The sequence below is a fragment of the Boleophthalmus pectinirostris genome, unplaced genomic scaffold (genome assembly GCF_026225935.1).
Source record: "Boleophthalmus pectinirostris isolate CB_2022bp ecotype Guang Dong unplaced genomic scaffold, ASM2622593v1 HiC_scaffold_1, whole genome shotgun sequence".
In the NCBI taxonomy this organism is placed as follows: domain Eukaryota; kingdom Metazoa; phylum Chordata; class Actinopteri; order Gobiiformes; family Gobiidae; genus Boleophthalmus; species Boleophthalmus pectinirostris.
Window position 1 is genome coordinate 19277279 of NW_026570970.1, and position 25643 is coordinate 19302921.

At 40.0% G+C, this 25643-nt stretch overlaps 1 protein-coding gene across 2 annotated transcripts in view; it reads left to right on the plus strand.

Annotated features, from left to right (window-relative positions):
• The window catches only part of LOC110170537 (phospholipid-transporting ATPase IH), a 30476-nt gene extending 8621 nt beyond the window's left edge, over positions 1–21855 (plus strand). The window contains exons 2-30 of one of the 2 annotated variants that reach the window (XM_055151514.1): positions 2942–3064; positions 3169–3258; positions 3577–3657; positions 4206–4313; positions 5505–5633; positions 6575–6678; positions 6785–6835; positions 6906–6970; positions 7059–7140; positions 7226–7376; positions 8217–8414; positions 8490–8663; positions 9143–9309; positions 9723–9794; positions 10579–10652; positions 10729–10832; positions 11660–11841; positions 12173–12406; positions 12497–12674; positions 12754–12856; positions 12964–13109; positions 13483–13542; positions 13625–13752; positions 13828–13963; positions 14378–14401; positions 15254–15319; positions 15611–15714; positions 16484–16649; positions 19294–21855. In XM_055151514.1, the coding sequence (XP_055007489.1) occupies positions 2942–3064; positions 3169–3258; positions 3577–3657; positions 4206–4313; positions 5505–5633; positions 6575–6678; positions 6785–6835; positions 6906–6970; positions 7059–7140; positions 7226–7376; positions 8217–8414; positions 8490–8663; positions 9143–9309; positions 9723–9794; positions 10579–10652; positions 10729–10832; positions 11660–11841; positions 12173–12406; positions 12497–12674; positions 12754–12856; positions 12964–13109; positions 13483–13542; positions 13625–13752; positions 13828–13963; positions 14378–14401; positions 15254–15319; positions 15611–15714; positions 16484–16649; positions 19294–19566 (3573 nt within the window). In that variant the 3' untranslated portion in view covers positions 19567–21855. The remainder of the gene's footprint in view (positions 1–2941; positions 3065–3168; positions 3259–3576; positions 3658–4205; positions 4314–5504; positions 5634–6574; positions 6679–6784; positions 6836–6905; positions 6971–7058; positions 7141–7225; positions 7377–8216; positions 8415–8489; positions 8664–9142; positions 9310–9722; positions 9795–10578; positions 10653–10728; positions 10833–11659; positions 11842–12172; positions 12407–12496; positions 12675–12753; positions 12857–12963; positions 13110–13482; positions 13543–13624; positions 13753–13827; positions 13964–14377; positions 14402–15253; positions 15320–15610; positions 15715–16483; positions 16650–19293) is intronic. The other variant, XM_055151516.1, reaches the window with a different exon arrangement.
• The last annotated feature ends 3788 nt before the right edge of the window (positions 21856–25643 follow it).

A 25643-nucleotide genomic window follows, 5' to 3' on the forward strand; every position in this document is an offset into this window, starting at 1 on the left:
TGTTGCAGCTCATGATTTTTTAACAATGTTGTACACTTAAAATAGTTTTTGTGGTTTAAGTCTGCTCTCGGGTTATTGTGTGAGTGGCGTACATTTATCTGAATATTATCGTTTATTGTCTATTTTATTTAACAGTATATCGCACTTCAAATGTTTTTTTTTATTGTGACAGGCCTGTACTGTGTATCTGTACAGTAGCAAAAGTCTCTGTACTAGTGGTTTGATATTTTAGTGTTACCAAATCCTTACACAGGCCTGTCATCTCCTGTTGAAGATTAATGGTGATGTAAGAGTAGTCTCACTGCCCAAAGCTCTTTTTTCTGTTGTTAATAAAGACAAAGCTTTGGTGTCCCGCAACCAACCAGCCAGCCACTTTGTCTGATGGAGCCGAGCAGTGAAGAGGGAACCGTAGAACTGGGCTGGATACGGATCAGTGGGGATTAATGATCAGATAACTACAAACCACAATGAAATCTCCCCATGTCGTTCTCTATCTCTGTCCTCCACTGTCACGCTGCAGAGTGAGACACGCTCAGCCCATTCAAGGAACAATGGAGAGGAAATAGAACTACCAGAAATATGACAGGATCAGAATCTACTGAGTACAGATTTGTGGAATAGCAGCTGTGGGGATGAAGTCATTGCATGATCTCTGCCAGAAAGTTAAAAAGTAAGATGCATGCATGTCAATAAAGTAGGAAATATTTATGTAATTATTGTTTTAAAAAGCAGATATTTGAAACATAATTTATCCTTCTTAGCTACTTTTATATCCTAAAGCAGATGTGCCCAATCTTTTTCCTTGGTGGGCCAAAATGAATATATATATATATATATATATGCAGTCCAAGGGCCAAACTTTTTAAAGTAAAAAAGTTGTATTTATCAATAGGTTGTATTAATTATTGTTCTATTTAGAGGAATAGAGGGTTGTGCTTTCTTTTACTGACAATACTAATAATAATTTAGTGACAAATAATTTTCAACACAGAATTTAAGTAAAATAGATCATCTCACCACCCCACTTTGGACACCCCTGTCCTTAAATATTAAAGGTGCACTGTGTAACTTTTCCGCCACCGGCTTGTCTCCGTTGAGTTATTATTGCTTGACCTGGAATGTTCCCCAGTATAGCAATAATTTTATCTATCTTCAGAGAGATGAGCAGGTGATGACACAGTAAGATGAGCAAGGAGAGTCACAATACTAAAAGTTTAAACTCAACTTTGATAAGGGTTAAGTCTGAGGTTAAGTCATGATATATTCATATTGTTTTTACACTACTGGTTACTTTTAGTTCTAATATAGTTCTGTGTGTGTCTGTGTGTGTATGATTTTTACAATCTTTTGTAGCAATTAAAGCCTGCAAATAATAAATGCCAATTAGTATGGTGCTGCTAATATGAAAAAAAGGGAAAAAATCACAGGGCGTGATTGATTAATGGATGATGTGATGATATGATAGGCAGATTAACCAATCAGAGAAACACATGGTCCATAGGCATCAAAAATACATGGCTGCTTACATGAAAAAAGGGGGAAAACAACATAAAGGACTGAGAAACAGCGCAGATTTTTATAGAATCAACAATCAAAGCACTAAACGATTACTTACCTCAGATAAAAGAATTTATATATTTTGTTCTGAAAAAAAACTTAAAATTGAGAGGAGATGTCTTCCACAATTGAGAGACACGTGCTTCAAATTAGCAGCTGTGGTTGGATCATCTCAAGTTTGGATGAAGATTTTCACCTTCTCCTTGTCCCATCCCAGCCAGTCCTTTCTACATTCTGTTCGAATCCAAAAGCAACTGGCTGGTCAGGCAACACAGATGCACCAATGTCACATTGGTAGTTCATATTTACTGTGTTTTCTTTCTGAGTAGTAGTGTAATTTTAATCTGTGGGCTATCTGTTGTGATAGCCTAAGTCCTCTATTCCCTTCATCATTTTCCATCTCTCATTTCAGTGTACCCCCTGCGTCGTGCCAGTACTCTGGTGTTTTGGAGGGTCTCAGGCCTGTTGACTCTGTTGGCTGCATGTGTCTATTTCTGCTCTGGTGCCAACTGCCTCTTAATCACTGTTGCTATGTTTGGCCACACTTGCGTAGGTTACTAGATTTCCCCAAAGAAGGATTGATTTGTTCTCTTTTAATCTCAAAGTAGGGCACTAGTTTGGAGCTTTGATTTCCTGGCCCAAATGCATTTAAGGTTCTGGCATTTGTACACTTAGTCTCAGCCAAAATGTGGAGGATGTTTAAAGCACTTTCTGAAATGCTTGTTTCTGCTGGTGATCATCAACACATTTGCTTTGCTCAATGTCAGAATATTATTTCCACTTAAACTGCAGGCTCTAGAAAATACCAGAATAAAACTAATAGACAGATTTGGGGTCCCTTGAGTCCCGAGCACTCACATCCTACCACAGTACACTCTAATGAAGGACACCTTGAAAAAATATTTGCAGTGCTGAACTCCCAGAATGCACTTGTTATCCCTGAGGAGGCACTTAGTAGTAATATTGTGCAGGTGAGAGATCAGCGAAGATGGAAAACTCTGAACATATAATTCAATATGCTCTATTATTCTATTTCCAGGTCTCTGAATAGACAGAGTAAAAAAAATACAGAGTGCAGGCAGGTCTTGGAAGAGCTAAAAAGAAAAATGACAAATCTGCTCTTGTGTGACTCAGAGCTGCTGACGCCTCCGCATATCAACAAACATGTACTTATCCTACAGTCTGTGCCCTTTATGAAATGTGCCATTTTCTACTTGTTTGCACTAGAAAAATATCTATAATGATTCAGTCAATGCAGAAATAGTAGGCTAATGATCACATTCATTATATCTAGGTTATAGGCACACAACACACTCCCTTGGATGAAGAATGTGTTAACCCATTTTAATGCTACCTGTAATGCTATTTATATCTGTTCCTGCAGTGTGTGGGGGAGGAGAACTGGGTGGACAATCGGACGGTGTACATCGGGCACAAAGAACCCCCACCAGGAGCCGAGGCCTACATCCCTCAGCGTTACCCCGACAACCGCATAGTCTCCTCCAAGGTGACGCAGCGCCACTGACTACTGTTATTTAAAACTTTGTCATTGAGTTCAATTATATGTTAACGTAAACATCACACTTTCTAATTATACCTCCTGTCTTGCAGTATACTTTCTGGAACTTCATCCCCAAAAATCTGTTTGAGCAGTTTAGAAGAATAGCGAACTTTTACTTCTTGGTCATATTTCTGGTCCAGGTATGTATTCAGTCAATTATTTAAATATTACAACTGTAATGTTATTGCGAATATTATTCTGAATAATAATTATGCTGTTATTAACATTTTACATCTTATTCCTACAAACATGTATGGTAATGTTATTCCTCTTCAAGAAAAAATTACTAGTACTATAGCTAAATTTATATAAAGAGTTAAAAAGTCAGTAATTGCCCCTGTCTTTATAGTAAAACAATTATGTCTCTCTTGGATGTATAATACTAATTATTGTGTATTTGCCCTTTCCTCGCCCTCCCTCTGTAACCCTCTTCCACTCTTCTTCTCTGTACCGTGCAGCTCATCATCGACACCCCCACTAGCCCCATCACCAGCGGCCTGCCCCTCTTCTTTGTTATCACTGTCACCGCCATAAAACAGGTAGGACACACACAAATGCGCTCACGTTTCCTGGAAAATATTTCTCGTTCTGCCTCATTCTCTTCCCATCTCCAAACACACTCTGCGGTCCATCAACGGGCCGCTCTATTATCCGCGGATACACATTCCTCTCCCAAGCCAAAGGACATGCCATTGAATCTGTCTGGTGATGTGAGAAATATGATAATGAATAGTCTCCTCTGTTAATCACTCTCTCTGAGCGCCCCGTGCCCCTGGGACATGCATATCCTCTCGTCCGTCCCATACTGAGGGATGGTCCACTGTGGGTGATGGATGGATCTGTTCTGGCTAAGGAAGCCTGAGTTTTCCCTGGACATAAATCTAAAACCTGGCATATCAGCTACAAATCCAGGAAGCAGCCACTAAACTCATGAAGTGCAATCCTAGTTAATTATAGCCTATGACTTTCACCTCTCCCCCTGATATTTGACTGCGCCTTGGCCTCGTTCACAGATGCAATAATCTATATTCTCATTTTCTCTTTTGTTCTTCTTCACTAATTCGCTCTCTCGCTCCAACCCTCTCAGGGCTATGAGGACTGGCTAAGACACAAGGCGGACTGCTCGATAAATGAATGTCCAGTGGACGTGGTGCAGAGGGGGAAGGTGGTGAGGACTCAGAGCCACAAGCTGCGGGTAAGGCTGGCCTCATTAGAGCACTACAGCACCTGGGGCCACAAAGCAACACTGCTAAACTCACACTCACACTCGAACCCTCACATACACAGCTCTCTGAGGCCCGCTTCAACTTTGTTTTTCTCTTTCCTGTCTTTCCGTGCTTTTCCACCAATTAATCGCCCCAGAAGTGTGGTAGAGGAAGAGAGTATCCTTGTGGGGGTTTGAGTCCCGTGGCATGTAGAGGGGCTGGTGTGTTTCATAAATGTGAATGTTCTGTCATCATCCACTCTTATGTCACTCTGATGCAACACAAATCAGAGTATGGCTATTGGCTCAGTCTAATACATGAAAATGCCCAGTGATAATCCTCTTGATTTTTATTGTAGTCATTGTTTTTATGTTGAGTGCCATGGTTCTTTGAGATGAATGGTGAATATTTATACATTTATTTCATGTGTGTGTGTCATGGTCCGTCAATCGCCACCACCCTCTGCCACCTCTTTGGCAGTATGGAGTTTCTTGTGTGGTCCAGTGTTGTATGAGACTCTGATGTAGTAGTTACTTTCTCCTCACCAGAGGCCACTGTAAATTGATCTCATTTCATGAGAATTCCATGAATGAAACTGAGTTTGTTATGGGAATGTATAATGGAAGTTTCTAACTCAGCTCTTATGCAGATGTATAGATGAGGTCCATTTTAGTTGGGTTTTGTGTTTGTGCTGTTTAATAGCTGCAGGTAAACTGGATTCTGCTGTGTCTGCTGCTTCAGTCAAATGAGCAGAGACGGTGGGGTTAGTGCAGGTTGCCGTAGCAACTTTTCCCGCTTCTTATGGATTAAAATATGTCCTGTTTTTCCAGAAATCTTGTTTCTTGTCATTTTGTGTACCAAGGTTTCTCAGTACCTGAGATCAAACGGAAGGGATTAGAGCGGATACGGTGCAGGAATAATAATGAATATATTAATCATGCAAAATCAGAGTGCGTGTCATGTGTTTGGTCACCGTGGAGATGGGATTTAACCAAGCTAAAGCTGCTCCACTCTCATAATCCGTTATGCAACTTCACAATCCTTTGAAAAAAGGGAAAATGAAAGAATGAACAGGTTTTGACTGTCTGTGTTGACTAAAATATCCACTGACGGCACTGTTCATTTATTATTGATCTTAAAGCTATTATGCTATTTTTATTTGGCTGTTGTTGCTCTTCCAGGTGGGGGATGTGGTCATGGTGAGGGAGGATGAGACGTTCCCATGTGACCTCATCCTTCTCTCCTCCAGTCACCATGACGGGACCTGCTACGTCACCACAGCCAGTCTGGATGGAGAGTCCAGTCATAAGGTGCCGTAACAAATACACTTTTATTCAAATTTTTTTCCACCACATTTGGAACATAATTTAAAACACATATACATATATAAACCTTTCAGGATCTGTTTTCCTGTCAGATTGATTTTTAAAACATTTTGAAATTCTTAAATAATGTCTGTGTCATTAAGAAGTAGAAGAAGTAATAAGTAAATATAGATGATAAACGATATTATTGAAACTAATTGACCCAAGAGCAGATTTAAACAAGAAGAAATATTCCAAATGTACAATACTGTTTAAAGAACATGAGCTGCAATAAATAAACAGCAGAATGAAACACTTTGTACTTAGCTTGCATCTGTAATGAATCATAGAAGTTATTAATTAAATCTTTTATCACTTAAGTCTTAACATATAACCAAAAAATAACCAAACATTTTCCAATAGTGCAAAGAAAAAGTACCCAAGATAAATATTGACCATATAAAAATATTGTACAAGCTTTCATATATATTGAACACTAAGTCGATATAGTAATTATCATGACAGGCCTAAATAAATCAAATTATCAAGTCATAGTAACGATGTCTTCAATAATAATTCATATAGAAGCATGTAGATTTCTTTTGTCAATGTCAGTCACTGTCACACACAGCTACACGCCTGGCTGGTCCACTCCAGACTCCTCCTTAATTGTACCCGGCTCTTTCACTCCTACCCTACTCCTTCACCCCCGCCCCCCTCCTTCACCCCTTTCTTCACCCCCTCCTTCACCCGCCAATGTGGCCATCCTCACTGCATGCCGTCTGGTGTTGACCCGGGAGGCAGCTCTCAGTCTCGCCTCCCGTCTCCTCTCAGTCATTTAGCGGAGCTGCTGGGGGCCGTTCTGAGGAGTCCGGTGAACCCTGCTCTCATTAGTGGCTGAAGTTTGACATTTTCTCTCTGTTGTCCTTTTCCTTCTCTTCCACCAGACCTATTATGCTGTACCAGATACCATGGCCTTTAGAACTGAGCAGGAGGTGGATTCTCTACATGCCACTATTGAATGTGAACAACCGCAGCCTGACCTCTACAAGTGAGTGTGACATGCTACCATTAATGCACCTTTGTACACCCATCAGACATATTACATAGCTCTTCCTCTATAGCCATTTTCCTAATTGAAGTTCGCTGTTCTTTAGATTCGTGGGACGCATCAATATCTACAAGGACAAAGAAGAGCCGGTGGCGAGGTGAGTTTTGTGCTCAGTGATTACAGTGTTGTACGGAGATAACAACTAAATTATTCTTTTAACCTTGCAGACCACTTGGAGCAGAAAATCTGCTTCTTAGAGGAGCAACACTGAAAAACACACAACATATTTATGGTAGTAATGGACTGTTTATTTCACCTTATAGTAAATTAGCCCACACAGTAATCTATAAATTCATGTTATTTATGTGTTTTACCTTCAGCTGTTGCAGTCTACACTGGTATGGAGACTAAGATGGCACTAAACTACCAGTCCAAATCTCAAAAGCGCTCAGCTGTTGAAAAGTACGATCAATTCTCTTTGTATGCAAATTAATCTTCTATTATAGTGAGCCTCTGTTTTCTTAACCTTTGCTTCTCCTCACCGCAGGTCCATGAATGCTTTCCTTATCGTATATTTGTGCATCTTAATAAGTAAAGCAGTTATCAACACAGTTTTGAAGTACGCCTGGCAGTGGTCACCTGACCGAGATGAACCCTGGTACAACCATCGGACAGAGCATGAGCGCCAGAGACATGTGGTATTTACTATATATCCTATTGTTATAATGTTCTCAGCTAACCATATTTCTAGCATAGTCTTTTCTCATGGCAACTTTATCTTCCTTTTATACTTCATCCGTCAATTCTTCCTTCAGGCCCCCAATCTGCAGCTCTAACTTCTTTATCCTGCCTTGTTGGTATAGTCATTTTTCCATTTGAGACTTTTTAGTCTGTTCTCTCTGACTTTGTTGCTGAAACAAAAAAAAATCCATATTCCAAATCTCGGATTTGTCCTCGTAAAGTTGTGGGACTTTATTCTTGTAAATGAGTATATTTTGTCCTACCACCACCCAAAAAAATCCCAAAATGAATCAGACTGCTCACTGTTTCTGCATCTGTAGCTGTTTTGTGTAGGGACAAGATTTGAGAATTAGCACTGTATGCATTGTGTCAGTTGCATGCTCTGCCTTTGACTGTGTATGCTTTGTCTTTGACTGTGTATGACTGCATTGTCGGTGTCTAATTGAAGAATTAATTGAAGTATTTGATCAATAGCAAAACCCATTAAAAAGCAGTCTAAAAACATCTTAAGATTTACACGTGCCTAAAATTCCTTCATTTGAATAGTAGCAATGTGCCTGGGGATTTTGAGAGCTAGGAACTAGTTAAAATGTACTCCCTCTTCATGGTTTGAAAATAAAGGGTAAAAAAGAAGATATAAAGAAGGGTAAAGAAGCTTTAATGCTATGTCTGGTTCTTGCTCTAGTCATTTCCATGTCACTACAATAAGTTCTATTGATTGTAACTGAAACACCTGACAAACTTTCGACTAATTTAACCCAGAACAAACCAAAAACACATTTTTCTTATTTTCTCAGGTTATTCGAGCATTCACAGACTTCCTGGCCTTCATGGTGCTGTTTAACTACATCATCCCCGTGTCCATGTACGTGACTGTAGAGATGCAGAAGTTCCTCGGCTCCTATTTCATAACATGGGACGAAGATATGTTTGATGAGGAGCTGGGAGAGGGAGCACAGGTCAACACTTCAGATTTGAATGAAGAACTTGGGCAGGTGTGTAAAATGCAGTATACCAAGCTTTCTTTTGATTGAACTATCCATGTGTAAATATGTGTCTCTGCCTCCCAGGTGGAGTATGTGTTCACTGATAAGACAGGCACCCTGACAGAAAACAACATGGAGTTTATCGAGTGCTGTGTGGATGGGAACGTCTACATTCCACATGCCATCTGTAACGGCCAAATCCTCAGCGCTGCCTCCAGTATAGACATGATTGATTCTTCTCCTGGAGGATACCGCAGAGTAAGCATAGATATGTTTTCCTAAATAAAACATTCCCAAAGCCATTTTTATTTAATTAGCCAAGATACAAACAAAGATGTCAGTCATTTTTTCCATTGTTAATTAAAGTTTTTACACAGATTGATGCCTTCGGGTTAAAACAAAGTTTGTGTTCTGTTAAACGAATAGATTTTGTTTCTTAGACTGTGCACAGAAATGATTTTTCTGGTGCACAGAAGTGATGAGCACTGGTTTTGTTCGAGAATAGCAGTCATTTATTTAGATTTAATAAAAGGAAAGTGCAGTGAAAGCATAAAGCCATGGGTCCAACTATGATGAACAGAAAGAAAGGTCTGCAAACACAGTAATAGATGTATATACATGAAACAGTGTTGTCACATACAGCTCTGTTAATGCCCACCATAAAATATGAAAGATGAACAAAAAGATTTGCCCATACACAGTTTCATAAAGAATTACATGTTTGGCTTTGTGTGCAGGAACATGAGGATTTGTTTTTCCGGGCGCTGTGCCTGTGCCACACAGTTCAAGTCAAAGAGGAAGAGACAGTGGATGGCATCAAGAGGGGCATCCACCAGGGCAGACCCACCTCCTTCTACATCTCCTCCTCACCTGATGAAGTCGCTCTAGTGGAGGGAATGAAAAGGTGCACATATTGCTTTTAGACTGTTAAACATTATTTTACTCAGAAAGGTTTTTAGGGCTATAAGCCTTTAATTTAGTTGATTAATCTTCCGTTGTTTATTGAAAATTATGAGGATGTATGTGGACCACAGTAAAAAGGAGAAAGAATGGAGTGAGTTAACTGGAGTTTTAGGGGTGACTGAAGAGATTAATATGACTTACTTATGAAGATGCTGAATACTACTACTGTATAGTCCCCTTTTATTTGACTAATCAAGGCGCAGGGCATGTCTTGAGTTGATTGAGATTTTCTTTATACAGCCCTAATATACTAGTTTGAGTTTCTCCTTTTTGCCTGAGTAAAATAATCCTATGTCTAATAATAATACTATAATTAGTTGAGCCTAATGTGGATTTCTTTTTTGTCCTTGCCAGGCTGGGCTACACCTATTTGCGCCTGAGAGACAACCACATGGAGATACTCAACAAAGACGATGAGATTGAACGGTTGGTCCTCTAAGTGTTTCCTACGGTTACAGCCCTGTGGATAAAAAGCAAGTCATTTGGATTATGGAGTTGTGGTCACATGCTGTCAGCCTGAAGAGAAGCTGATCAGATCATGTTACACAAAATGCAACCACAAGAAAGTTTAAAAGATTTGAAAAGTCAATGGTGCTTCATTATATTATTGCGGCTTTAGTTTCTTCTGGAGCAAGTGTCCATATAACAAGGTTTTCCTCTGCATCCTTCTCAGCAGTTTCCTGTCAATAGTGAGCTATTTAAAGACACGGTGAAGGTGGGAAGAGGGGGTGGTTCGTTCAGCATAACTGAAGATTTAGATGTAATGGGAGCAGAACTATCAGCATACTGGTCTCTTGTTAGGAATGCATAAACATCCATAAAATTTAAGATGCACTGTGTAACTTTTCTTGCTGAGGGCCTGCATAATAGGTATTTTCTTGATTTGCCTGAATGTTCCACAGCATTTAACTTTTCTATTTCCATGGAAACAAGAATGCCACTGGGTCAAGTTATGGGTCAGCTCTGTGAAGAGGCTAGCGCGCCCTTTTCAATGTCTTTTTGAGCAATAAAAACACATGTAATTGATAAATATTTGATAGATAGTTTTAATGTCACAGTGTGGAACATTCCTGGCACAGTAATAACATGCGGTAGTGTAACCTCAAGCAGAAAAGTTGCGCAGTGCACCAAGAATACATACTACCGCATCTTAACTTGTGAATAATAACCACCACAAGACTCAAATGATTATATTTCTATTGTTTTGCAGATTTGAGCTGTTACACGTACTGAACTTTGACTCTGTAAGAAGAAGAATGAGTGTTATAGTCAGATCAAGCTCAGGTGGGATATATATAAACCTATTATTAGCCCTGCAGCCAATCTTAGTTTGTCTAAATAATGACTATTTGTGCTTCAGGAGAAGTCTTGCTGTTCTGTAAAGGAGCAGACTCATCCATATTTCCGCGGGTGGTGTCTGGGAAAGTGGAGCAGGTTAAAGCCCATGTGGAGCAGAACGCTGTGGCAAGTTCACTGTCTTTTATAAATGCACTCAATTACACTATATTTAATTTGGAAGACTCAATACTAGGACTGTAGGTCTTTAGTCATTTAGTCAGTTAATCAGTGGATGGAGTCTTAGTCATTTTGTTTATATGGGACAATGGCAGAAAAGAGAAGTTAGTTTTGTTTTGTTTTTTTATATTTATATGTTAAAAGGAAAATTAAACTCATGATTTTTTTAACTCTTGCATTTCCTAGTACTTTTTTCCCCATGCAGTTCTAGTCTTGCAGTTTTGGTCTTGGTTTTGGTAGTTTAAAGAACTTTTGACATGCTGCCTTTTTAGTCAACTAATCGATCAGCAAGACATGTCTTTAGTCAACCAAGAATTCTGCATTCGACTGCTACTCTACTCAGTACATAATGTTCTCAATGCTCAGTTTAAAATCTGTTTGTTCTAATTTAATTCATTTTGGATATTGATGTTTGTTCTGAAATGATAATATTATTGAAATGTTATGTAAAACTGTTACAGCCGATGATCCTCAGATTCTTCACATATGTGCAGGTTTAGCAAGAAGGGCAAAATAATGTTGCAAAATCTTAAAAGGAGAGAGAAAATTCGAAAGTTATTTCAAAATCCATTGTTGTATGTCTTACAAATACAGCCAAAACCCACTGATTTACTGTCACATGTCACTAAGTATTATTGATTATGCGAGTTCTCTTGGGCATGTTAACGCACAGCAATAATGACATATTATGTGTGGATTATTTGATTATTCTAGTTATCAGATTTGTTTCTGGCTATGTAAATGTACCTACTCATGTCTCTCTTTTCTTTTGTCAGGAGGGGCTGAGGACACTGTGTGTTGCCTATAAGAGCCTGTCTGACGCTGAGTACCAGGAGGCGTGTCTCCATCTGACAGAAGCCAAGCTTGCCCTGCAGGACAGGGAGCAGAGGCTGGCACACGCCTATGACATCATCGAGAGGGACCTGGTACTTTTGGGTGCTACAGCGGTGGAGGACAGGTCAGTCAAACACATCAGTGACTTGATGGAAATAGGGCAGCATTGGTTCTTACAGAAACAAATCACTGTATTTCAAGTACTGTCAACAAAACCTTTAGGTGACTTTGAGCCCTGTAATAAAAGCAGTAATAAAACAAGGCTCTGAGGTGGTGTAAGTGCTTTCCCTAACCAGTGGAGCTGTCTGATTGAAAACATGGCAGGGGTTAGTGCTCCGGGGTGGTCAGGCATTGATGAATTGTCTCCAAAGGGTAATTGATTGATTGAAGTTTTGATGGATGCTCTAACCTAGCATACTGGAGGCTGAAATCTTTATTGACTTATTGATGCCCAGGCTCCAGGAGAAAGCTGCAGACACCATTGAATCACTGCACAAGGCTGGAATGAAAGTTTGGGTCCTGACGGGGGACAAGATGGAGACGGCAGCGGCTACCTGCTACGCTAGCAAGCTTTTCCGTCGCAGCACCCAAATCCTGGAGCTGACTAAGAAACGCACAGAGGAGCAGAGTCTGCATGATGTTCTTTTTGAACTCAACAGAACGGTCCTGAGACAGCGCTCAATTTCTGGGTAGGTTTGAATGCTCTTTTATACTTGAATTATAAATTAAACAAAATTAAACTTAACATGTGCATTGCCTCATGCTGTGTTTTGCTGCAGCCTGTCAGTGGACTGCCTGGACTTCGGCCTGATCATAGATGGGGCCACACTCTCTGCAGTACTGAAGCCCAGCCAGGAGGGCACTGGTTCTGGGAACTACAGAGAGATCTTTCTCGAGATCTGTCGAAACTGCAGTGCTGTCCTTTGCTGTCGCATGGCCCCATTGCAGAAAGCTCAGGTGAAAAACTGCTCACTGCTCAAATCTTCACATGCTTAAACATGTTGTATATTGATCTAAGAACCATTATGTTGCACAGATTGTGAAACTAATAAAAGCTTCTAAAGAGCACCCTATAACTCTTGCCATTGGTGATGGTGCCAATGATGTCAGCATGATCCTGGAGGCACATGTGGGCATTGGTATGTTAAAATACATGTTAAATTACTTTAACATGTTTGTTTTTTGACCAGTACCTGAAAATACATCTATAAACACTTTTTCTCTCTTCTTTCTTTCTTCCTTCAAGGAATCATGGGTAAAGAAGGCCGACAGGCAGCAAGAAACAGTGACTATGCCATCCCAAAGTTTAAGCACCTAAAGAAGATACTCCTTGTACATGGGCACTACTACTACATTCGAATAGCTGAACTTGTTCAGTACTTCTTCTACAAGGTATAAGACCAAATAGATAGTGTTATCCATAGCTCATGTGTTTTAATCACTGCATTGTAAACCCTGGGGAACACCGTGTTACACAGAATCGGATTTGAGCGCCCCTGTGACAGATTACGGGATTCATGAATCCCCAGTGCAACATTCACTCCTGGATTTGTGGCTTCAGTGATTGGTGTGGGCGTCTTTCACACAGGCACTGCCCTGCCAACTGATTCATTTTTACAGACCCCTTCTTAACGGCCCACTCAGCAAGCTTAGCTTATAGCGCACAATCTGGCATCCAATCACAACATAAACAGAAATGTGTAGACTTTTACATAACAAATCTGTTCTTACTATTTTAAATAAACTTAAATTGCTTTCTTTCCAGAATGTATGCTTCATATTCCCACAGTTCCTGTATCAGTTTTTCTGTGGGTTTTCTCAACAAGTAAGTTGTTACTGTACTATCATAATACACAATGCTTGATAATCTTCCTGTATTGAGAATTGGTTGTGTGTTTTGTCCATAGCCTCTTTATGACACAGCGTACCTAACACTGTATAACATCAGCTTCACCTCGCTGCCCATCCTCCTGTACAGTTTAGTGGAGCAGCATGTGTCTGTAGACACACTGAAGAAGGAGCCTTCATTGTACAGGTGAAAAACCTGTCCCCTTGTCAAAACTCCCATAATATTATCATACCTAACTCAATGTTTCTGTGCCCTAACTAGGGATATTGCTAAGAATTCACTCCTCCGCTGGCCGGTGTTCCTCTACTGGACGTGTCTGGGAGTGTTTGACGCAGTTATCTTCTTCTTTGGTGCCTATTTTCTGTTTGACAACACCACATTCACCAGCAATGGCCAGGTACAAGTTATAGCAGTTTTCCTGTATTTTATACATTCATCAGTGTCTGTGAGGTTGAAAAGAACACAAAACATAACTATTTTGTAAGGAAACCTCATTTCCATTTCCATTAGTGGTAAACATGGAAGATTTGTGGAGATGCTGTGCTGCCAATTTTTAACAGTTGAGATTTTGTTCTGCAGCACTCCTAATGGCCAACAACATGCAGTAGGATGCCATTCATATCGACAACGCAATAGCATCTTTCTCTGTATTGTTAATTTGTACCATGTCAACAGTTTGGATGGCCTTTGGTCCTGTTTTTTAAGTTAAAACATCCTGATATTCATTTTTTGCCCTTTGTCCTGATTCTTTTCTCTTCTCTCCCCCTTCTCTCTCTGCTTCCTCTCTCTTTATTTTGCTCCCTCTCTGTAGCTTATGACCACCAACACGCAGATGGTAAGCCTGTCTCCCTCCCTGTCAGCTCTGTCTTTTACGCCTCTTTTTTGTTCTGCTGCACCGTTTAAGCTTTTCATTTGACCATTTCATCCTCACCCATCTCTCTCTCACCACCACTCATGCACTGTCATTCCAGTGAAGTTTCCTCTCATGACATTATTCCTCCTAATCTCTGTAAAGCCCTGAATCCTGCACTGGCACCTGATCCGTACTACATAGTAGAAACCTTAGATCCTCCCTCACATTATCCTTCTGTTTTGTTGTGCTAGAAAAAGAAATACTAGTATGAGCATTATAGATCTGTATTCAACATCTGTTTGTTTTTCTGTCTGTGTGTGTTTGTGGATTAATGTATTCATCTGTATGTGTATGTACATGCACATATGCATTCAGAGAGCCTCTAACTTACTAACTAAAACTAAAACATGGATTGATAATGTTGGCAGATATGACCTTTATATACAGTATTACACCTAAAGTGGTTTGTAAGTTTTGCCTAAAGAAATTGATTAAGAACATACATTGGAATCATCATTAACAATGTAAAAATTGTAGTTGTAATTAGGGCTGGGCGATATGGCAAAAATACAGTTTCAATATTCAGAATATTGGTCAGTCTTGCTCAATATCAATATAATTTTGTCTTTTCAAAACTAAAATAAAAATGTGTTTGAATATTAATATCATAAACACAAACATTTAATCTATTTCTGTTTAAATGAGTCACTAAATCAACCCAAAGAAAAGCTACACTGTACATACAGCATCACATTTAGGGCTAGAGAGCCTACATATAAAATATCTTACTCAAGTAACTAAGAATATTTTTCTATATTTTGGTTTCCTTTACAGATGTTTGGCAACTGGACATTTGGGACTCTAGTCTTCACTGTGCTTGTGTTCACCGTGACACTAAAGGTATGTGAAATATAATAATATAATAATGCTTCAGTCTTATTTGGTGTTTTGCATTATTCATTCCCCGTCCGCATCTTTGAAAAGGAGATTTTAATTGACTCTTCACATCACTCCATTTGTGTATGTGGAGAGCATAGGTGTAAGCTTGTTGCACATGTTAACCAGGCTGTTACATAAATGATCGACTGCACTTGTGACTGGGTTTGCACAACACTAAAAGCCCAGAGGCACTGGCATTGACTTTATTGACCTGTGCGAGTGTTTACTATGTATATATTCTCTGTGTTTTAGCTTGCCTTGGATACACACCACTGGACCTGGATCAATCACTTTGTCATCTGGGGGTCATTACTGTTTTACGTCATCTTCTCGCTTCTCTGGGGAGGCATTATTTGGTATAACTTATAACTTTACTATAGTCTCACATAGTCAGCACATTTCAGAAGGGATGTAGCTATAACCTAAATAGTTTACTAATGTATTGTCAAAAGCCTCACATTAATATTGTGGGCATTCACAATATATTAAATATTTGTTTAAATGCATTTTTTCTGGCAACAACTATAAAACAGAGGGATTTTAGTGCAGACAATATGAAAAAATAAAGGGCCCATATTTCACTATTTTCTGATCTAAGTTAAAATGGTGTGTCCTCCTCAAAAACCTACTCAGACTGGTGTTTTCTTTCATTCACACGTTTAATAACACACAAATTCTCCATATTTAGGCTGAGTTTTTCTCTCAAACTAAACACAACTTCGGGTATGTTTTTGAAGAGTTAACAACATGTACAATTATAACATGGCTTAAAGCTCACAAGAGCCAAGTTGTGTAATATAGGACCTTGAAGCACTATCTTAATTCTCTGAAATATGGCAATAATAGCACTAAATCTGTTCTCTGAATTACTGCATAAATATCATACTGTGAGCTGCATATTATGATAATACCGTACCCTGAGATTTGGTCAAAGTTGCATTGTATATACTCCATTCTGTATGTATCACACTTGCTGCTCCTTACACTTTTGATTAGATGCTAAACCACCTTTCATTACCTTGTATTTATACATGTGTAATGAATTGAATTTAATCTAATCTATAGTTACATCCCTTTAATTCTGCTATTTAGATCCAAACTGACCCTCTCTTTTTCCTTTTCCAGGCCGTTCCTCAACTACCAGAGGATGTACTATGTTTTCATGCAGATGCTCTCCAGTGGTCCAGCCTGGCTCAGCATCATCCTGCTCATTACAGTCAGCCTTCTGCCAGATGTCATCAAGAAGGTCCTGTGCAGGGCTGTCTGTCCCACTGCGACTGAGCGCGCACAGGTACCATCTTTGTGCTTTTCAAATCTACACAGGCTAGAGAAACACAATGTTGTGAACCCACTTATTTTAGATCTTTATAGATGTATAGGCCTGTCACGATAACAAATGTTGAAGCACACTGTATTGCTAGAGAGAAAAAAACGATAATGTTGAAAATATTTGCCAATGTCAAAAAGCAGAATAATCCCAGTAATCCCATTTTTAAAAGAGACAGTATCATTAAAAAGTCTGAGCTGCAATCAATAAATGTCAGAATTGATAATTAGCCATAGTTATTTATTGTACTCTCTGCAGTTAAAATGTTCAGTTATTAAATGGCAATGGCTCCCCACTATTGCAAAGAAAAAGTACCCACCGTAAATATTGAGCCCCAAAATTGTTTCAGCTACCATATATTGAACGATAAGTCTATTTCAATTATTGGCCTATAGATGTAGATACATACAGTAACAACACTTTTTTTTTTTGATGCTTATGATAATAGCATAGTGTATTTTGAGCAATATTAATTTTGGTTATAATGAATATTGTGATGTCAAATGCTTTTTCAGTCACTAATATATTCACTAATATAATGGATTTCCTGTATTTTGAGACTTGTTAAACAAAAAACACAAAACTTACATAATATTAAGACATACCACTATTCCACTTTTGATAACTGTCTGCCTATGGAAAATATCTTTGAGCATTATTTAGTTTGACCTTTGCCTCTTATGGCTTGACTCCAGCTCAGTAGAAAATGACAGATTCTTCCTGCTGTGCTTTTTCTTCTTTTTCTCTCCTCTGTGCTTCCTAACGGACCCCTATTATCCAAATTCACGCCATCTTCCCTTTCTTCTCTCACCTTTTTCTTTAACCTGACCCCCTTTTAAACGCCTGTCATCACCACTTCCGTCTCCTTTCTTTTCATCTCTGTCATTATCCCCAAATCCTCCTTTTGCCCTTTGCTGCCTGTGTGGTGGTGCCCGCAGTCCACTCGCCCGTGCCTTACTGTGGAGCCCTCCACCATCTTCATGCTCTCTCAGTCATCCAGCAGAATGAGTTTCTGATTGGTTCACACAGACGGCAGGAGCAGGAAGAGGAGGTGACTCTCTCTTTAAGCCCTCGCCACCTCTGCATGTTCAGTGGCATTGTGTAAATCAGTATAATAACATTTTAACATTAACTAACCTGTGGCGTCATGTTTGTCCTGTAAACTATTGGTATCCTTCTACTGTTCATCCAAACCTATATGTGGTGTTTCATTTTCTATGTATCATCTAAATGTGTAAATTGATTTTCATCTTTTAAATGATATGGTAAGTCCAGTTCTGTTAAATCTGAAGGGAATTTAAAGGTGCTCTATATAATTTGGGTAGAGGGTCCTTAACCATGGAGATGTTTTGCCTGGAATTATTTACATTATGATTTTAAAGTTGTCTATTTCCATGGAGACAAGCGGCATGCCGAGTTACAGGTCTGATTTGTGGAGAGGTGGGCCCTCTTACAGTAGAATACATATGCTAGAATTACATAATAATACAGTGTAATGCCATACTGTGGTACATTACAGGGAAAACACTCTCTCTAGCATATCTCCATGGATACAACCAAGTGCTGGACTCTTACCAGAAAAGTTACATAGTGCACCTTTTGTACTATATACAGGTAATTACACTAGTTATATAAAGTACAGTAAAGCTCCTAGAAATGGTTTTATTTGTTCATGGCATTCCAAGTAATCTTCAACACATTTAGATACATAAAACAACATAAAAATAAATATTGACAGAGTCTAGTGAATATAGTTCATAATAATGTTACCTGTACAATTATCCACAGAGGGTAATGACACAGGGGGTCCTGGATGAGTTTGGGGCAGGAGCTACTGAGAGAGACCTGCTGACTGTTAATAGGACCGGCGAAGAGGACAGTGGAGGCAAAGCTGCTAAAACCTATGACTCCATGATGTCACATGACCACAGCACCCCCAAAACCTCAGCAAATCGTAGACCTGCTCCGTAGCTGAGCTGAGGTCACCATGGTAACAGCAGTGGGAGTGCTGGATGTATTGGGCATGCTCTTGGGCTGAGGCTGAGCTTTGGGGAGATTTTTTAAGATACTTTCTCTTGACTGCTTAATGCATGCTTGAACGTTTCCTGTTTCTATTACTGGAATTTATAGGAATTTGAAAAAAATTTTTATAAACAAGACTAATAGGCCCTTGGCATGTATAACCCTGTACCCCCTGTGCAAAGATAACCGTTTAAAGGGCATCCAGAAAAGCTCTGCTTTTCAAAATGAAAATACTTGTGTGTTGTTATTATACAACTTAACCGCAAAATCGCAACACTCATGCACTTATGCCATCTAGTGTTTGCAGGTGAAATAACATGCTTTTGCTTCACTCATTTCATGTGCATGTCTAACATTAACCAAAAGTACAATTAATGTGTGGATATTTAAAAATATTTAGAGGGCTTGTTTTGACTATTTTTATGTAATTACAGTTTTTAATATGTTGGCTGGATAATATGCAAATGGCTTGATACAGCATAAAAACAAACCTTCTGAATATTATCTTGACGGGCAAAGGGCATGCAGCAATGGGTATGCAGACATCGTGTAGTTTCACTCTTAAGCATTTTTTCTTTGTTTTTAGGGAAACGAGAAGACGGTGCGGGGTGTTGTGGCTGAGTTGACTCCACTGTCGTCAGCGCGATCCTACAGAAGCACGAGTGCCAACTCCTCCCACCTGCACCTGAGCACAGCCGAGGCCCTGTCACTGCGCCTGTCGGACCCCCTTCCCCAAAAAATACTGACTCACCTGACAGAGAGGGGAGGGGCAGACGTGTACACCCTCAGCCCCTATTTGCTCCGTCTGTCCGGGGCGGGATTTGCCCACTACGCCCCAGGTCCAGAGACAACTGTATGAAGCAGAAACTAATTCATTTTGTGGCTTCGTACAATGTGCGACTACGTTTCTCGTCTCATGGACAAGAGAACGTTCACGTCTTTCATGTTCAATTCACCTGTGTATTTTTGGGCTACATACCCACATACTTTGGTGATTTATTTTTCTTTCTGATGTCTGTTTTCATCAAATCTTTTACACAAATGTGGGAATTGCATATAAACCTCTGGGATAAGGAGGAACTATATGCACTTTCTTGCATAACTGAGCACTCCTGTTACACATGTCAAATAATGGACTTTTGGTATATATTTTTTCAGTCATGACATTGCCTGTTCCTTCACCCCTTTGTAATCATCTAAATGTACCAACATGGTCTGGCCAAGTTAAGGGCAGTCCTTAAGTTTCAGCCCTTTAGGAGTGCTTGCGATTGTGTGCATGTGTGTGCGTGTGAACGGATGCTTGCATGCATGACTTCTGCCTGTCCAGTGTGCGTTTGTTTGTGACACACCTTTGCCTTACAGGTACCACGCAGCAGCAGCAGGCTAGGAGCCAAAGGAGAAGGGCGTAAATGTGGAAACATACAAAGCCTTAGACACAAACACACTTTTCAGCTGGAGAAGGAAATGGGGTGTTTTCTAGAGGGATGTGCAGTATTCTAGCCACCCTGCCTTAATTCATTCATACATATAGTAGTTAAAGCTGTTTATACCTCCTAAATATGGTTCAGATATACCTTCCACTTCTATTTGGTACTGTGTGTCAATTTCCATCTAGTTTATTGTGATTACTTGTTTGCTAATCAGCCAGTGTAGCATGCTAAATCTTGGCTGCATGTTATAGTTAATCCACTCTTCACTCAAATATTCCCCTTCCCATTTCATTTCAACCATATCCATGCTGTACCCACTCCTGCCATCACGTGGTCATGTTGAGCAACTGCAGCTTTGTGAATAACAAAGTGGAGGTTTCCCAAATGGTGCTCTACCATTGGGGCTCTTTGTTATGGATGTCCTAAATGGCTTGCTCTTCTCCCTGTGGCATTGTTTGCGTGTGTGTTTGCAGCCACGCTTTTTCTAGGTTATGCAAATGTCTGTGGGAATGCTATTGTCATATTTGTCATAATAAGGTCCCCCCTCTGTTGTGTTTTCAAATGAGTTGTCTTGTACTATTTATCAATGGCAGTCACTGTTGATGTTTGGATGTAACTTAATTTTTATATAATATATTTTGGTGAAAAGGGGTGTGGTTGTTGGTGGTAAGACAGAGACTTGAAAAGGCGATGTCACAATCAAATCGACTGAATGTTGAACTGTCCATTGTGTCCGTCACTTGAAGAATGTAGCTTAAAATGGATACACCTTTTATAATTACAGTTTTATTTGTCCAAAGCATATCTTTCATAACACAACTACTGATGTATTTTTGAATGTCTAACTGAAGGATTTTTGCATGTACATTTGCTTTTGTTCATTGTGCAGTATGTTTTTATAGGGCACAGTTATATTATTTTATCAGTGAAAACAGTTCTGGGTTTAATGTAAAAAGTTTCTTTGTTTCATTTGGGATCAAATTCTCGAACCTCCATAGGCTAACAGAAAAGCCTAAGTGTTTGCAATGTCACTGTGCTGTTGCCATAACAATAATTTATTCAGTTAAAAATTTTGGTAGTATCCCATGCAGATTTTTTTCCACATCTTGATTTTGTGTTATTGTGTTATTTTAATGTGAATATTTAATTTTGCTATTTTTGTATAGAGAAAAAGTCTATATTTTAACTGTGTTGGAATGTGTTTAACCAAAATAAGAGCTTATTTGTTGATAGAAATTTATCACTAGATTACACACACTGCACTTTTACAACAAATTGGTTTCTCCCCTTTTTTGTTTTTAAATATTCACTCTTCCTCACAATTTATTTATTTTTAAAGATTAATAGTAGGTGAGAAAAAGTGACCAAATTACTTTGTTGGATTGAACTGTTACTGAGTGTCAGCCTCTGTGGTTTCTATTGCACCAGCCTTTTCTGCTAAAGAGAATGTCACACTGCTTTTCTAAGTCCTTTGGCACAACAGCAGGTGCTCATCCTGTCAATGCTGAGCTTGGCAAAAGATGGAAATGTCAAGATCTCTGTCATATCATACCCCTTCAGTACAGCAGTGTCTGTATTTACTAAACAGGAGATTTTCTTCTTTTCGATAAAGATTTTAAAAGAGGTTTATTTGTTGACCTTTGTCAGCCTGTCTGTAGCAAATAAGGGCAAAGCACTGTATTGTCATTCTGCTTGTAATAAAGAAAGACTAAACATGATTAGGTCTCTGGTTCTTCTGGTTTAAGCCTACTTAACCCTATAATTTTAAAGGGTCCATAGTGCTCTATTTTCTGATCTATGTTATAATTGTTATAATAGTTATATAGTTGTTTCCCCATCAAAGACATACCCGGAGTTGTGTTTTGTTTCATTCACACGTTTAGCACAGGAAATGCTCCATTGTGTTTTGAAACTCCATACACCTTCACTTGAATTTGGATAATTTCAAACCTGAAATTGTCCATCAAAAGGTAAAAACTACAAGCTTCATGACATGGCAAGGTGGAACAGAGCATTTGGAATTTTGGAGATGTAGATAGACCAATAATTAAGGATTCCATGTGTGAATGAAACAAAGAACAACATTCTAACATGTCTAAAAACTCAGAATAATCAATTTTGTGGAATATAGGACCTTTAACATAAGTCTATATTTCAGTGTTTTCAGGGTTTAAACAAATGCTACAAAAGAAGATAAAAACAAAGTGAGGACCCCTGTGGAGAAACATTGATCACAGGGCTGGATGACATCTGCCACCACCCCGCGGAGACATTATCATTTGTGAGACGCGCTTTAGTCAGGTAAGTGGAGGCTATGTCCAAGAAGCCACTGCACCACTGAGCAGACAGTCAAAACCACAGGACGTGCTAGTCAGCGAGCTAATGCTGGAGTCACAATATGGACATTTAATAACAGGTTTGTCGAACAATCCGTGTAGTATTCGTTCATTCGTTTTTCAAAGTAAAACCAAAAAGAAGAAAACGAAAAAACTAAATTTTTCTTCATTATTTGTCTCCAAAATCAAAATGAAAAAGCGGATAACGATTCATTTTTTCAGTTTCCGTGACTTAAACTGCGATGCCGGACTGAACCCGGACTACACCAGAACTACACCAGGACTACAACAGGACTACACCAGGACTAAACCCGGACTACACCAGAACTACACCAGGACTACACCAGGACTACAACAGGACTACACCAGGACTACACCAGGACTACACCAGAACTGAACCCGGACTACACCAGACTACACCAGGACTACAACACCAGGACTACACCAGGACTACACCAGGACTACACCAGGACTACAACAGGACTACACAGGAACTACACCAGGACTACAACAGGACTTCACCAGAACTACAACAGGACTTCACCAGAACTACACCAGGACTACAACAGGACTACACCAGAACTACACCAGGACTACACCAGCACTAAACCAGGACTGAACCAGGACTACGCCAGGACTAAACCAGGACTAAACCAGGACTGAACCAGGACTACACCAGACTACAACACAGGACTGAACCAGGACTACGCCAGGACTAAACCAGGACTAAACCAGGACTGAACCAGGACTACACCAGAACTACAACAGGACTTCACCAGAACTACACCAGGACTACAACAGGACTACACCAGGACTACAACAGGACTTCACCAGAACTACAACAGGACTTCACCAGAACTACACCAGGACTACAACAGGACTTCACCAGAACTACACCAGGACTACACCAGCACTAAACCAGGACTGAACCAGGACTACGCCAGGACTAAACCAGGACTAAACCAGGACTGAACCAGGACTACACCAGAACAACACCAGGACTGAACCAGGACTACACCAGGACTAAACCAGGACCACACCAGGACTAAACCAGGACTACAACAGGACTACAACAGGACTACACCAGGACTACACCAGGACTAAACCAGGACTAAACCAAGACTGAACCAGGACTACAACAGGACTACACCAGGACTACAACAGCACTACAACAGGACTACACCAGGACTACACCAGAACTACACCGGGACTAAACCATGACTGAACCAGGACTACACCAGGACTGAACCAGGACTACACCAGGACTAAACCACAACTGAACCAGGACTACACCAGGACTGAACCAGGACTACACCAGGATTGAACCATGACTACACCAGGACTAAACCACGACTGAACCAGGACTACACCAGGACTGAACCAGGACTACACCAGGACTAAACCACGACTGAACCAGGATTACAACAGGACTACACCAGGACTGAACCAGGACTATACCAGGACTACACCAGGACTACACCAGAACTAAACAAGGACTGAACCAGGACTATAACAGGACTACACCAGGACTAAACCACGACTGAACCAGGACTACAACAGGAATAAACCAGGACTACAACAGAACTACAACAGGACTGAACCAGGACTATACCAGGACTAAACCACGACTGAACCAGGACTGAAACCGGGACTACACTGGAACTACACCGGGACTAAACCAGGACTACACCATGACTAAACCAGGACTACACCAGGACTACAACAGGACTAAACCAGGACTACACCATGACTAAACCAGGACTACACCAGGACTACAACAGGACTAAACCAGGACTACACCAGGACTAAACCAGGACTACACCAGGACTACACCGGGACTGAACCAGGACTACACCAAGACTACAACAGGACTACAACAGGACTAAACCAGGACTAAACCAGGACTGAACCAGGATTGAACCAGGACTAAATCAGGACAGAGGTGCGCCCACGTAGACTGTCGGGTGATCAGAACTGAGACCGGGACCAGTCCGGGACAAGACCGGGACTGAGACCAGGACTGAGACCTGTTTAGTCCTGGTTCAGTCCATATACGGTGCGATAGTCCGGCATCACAGTTAAAGTTAAGGAAATGAAAATGGCCATTATGTGTTTTTCCATTATTTATTTAAACACAAAATCGAAAGCTGAAAAAAAAATCGTTATCCATTTTTTCATTTTGGTTTTGGAGACAAATAATGAAGAAAATAGTTGTTGTTTTTTTCGTTTTCTTATATTTGGTTTTATTTTGAAAAACGAATGACGAAAGATGCACGGATTACAATGTTTTTTTCAGTCTAACACGTGGTCGCGGTAAATCAATGGCCAGCATTTTGTTAGTTTGGGATAATCTGACTGTACCCATATTTAAAGGTGTTATATTTCCTCTTGTGAGCTTTAAACCATGTTATAATGCTGTTTCCTCATCAAAAACATACCTGGAGTTGCGTTTTGTTTCATTCACACATGTTTGAATTTCTTTTTACCTTATGTTCAGTAGAGATTGGCCATTCCACGTTTAAAATTACCCAGAACTCGAGAACTCGAGCCTAAATATGCAGGGTTTGTGTGTTTAACGTGAATGAAACAAAACACAACTTTAGGTATGTTTGTCATGAGGAAACAACATTATAACGTAGATAAGAAAATAGTGTAATATGGGTCCTGAAAGTTTAAACAGATTTCAAATGTTGGAGTTTGGGGTTTTGACTTTCCTCAAATACACCTAGCATGTGTGGTAGTTTCATCAAGTATAGACTATTCTTCAAATACGCATTCCTCTTCATCTTATTGAGGTTTGGTGATCAAATTACCACGCACTGATTGATTCTTAGCCATTGTATAATTATCTCTTGCATTATAAATACTTTTCATTTTAGCAGGACGTGTTATCAATGCTATACCTTTTCTGTCCACTGGATGTCACTAGAGCATTTATTATTTGAGACAGGACTGCAGGGCTGACCTTCATTTCCCCTCCCCTCTCTGTGAGCCAGGACTGCAGCATCATCATCATCAGCACCACCAGAGCTGAGCGGGCTGAGGCAGGGGCATGCATGTGTGAATAAGCCTGCTTCCTGCTCCACTTCCTCCTCCATCGTCGGCGTCTCCATCTCCCCTCCCTCCGCCTTCCCTCCATCAAGCCTCCTGCTATTTCACCAGCACTAGTC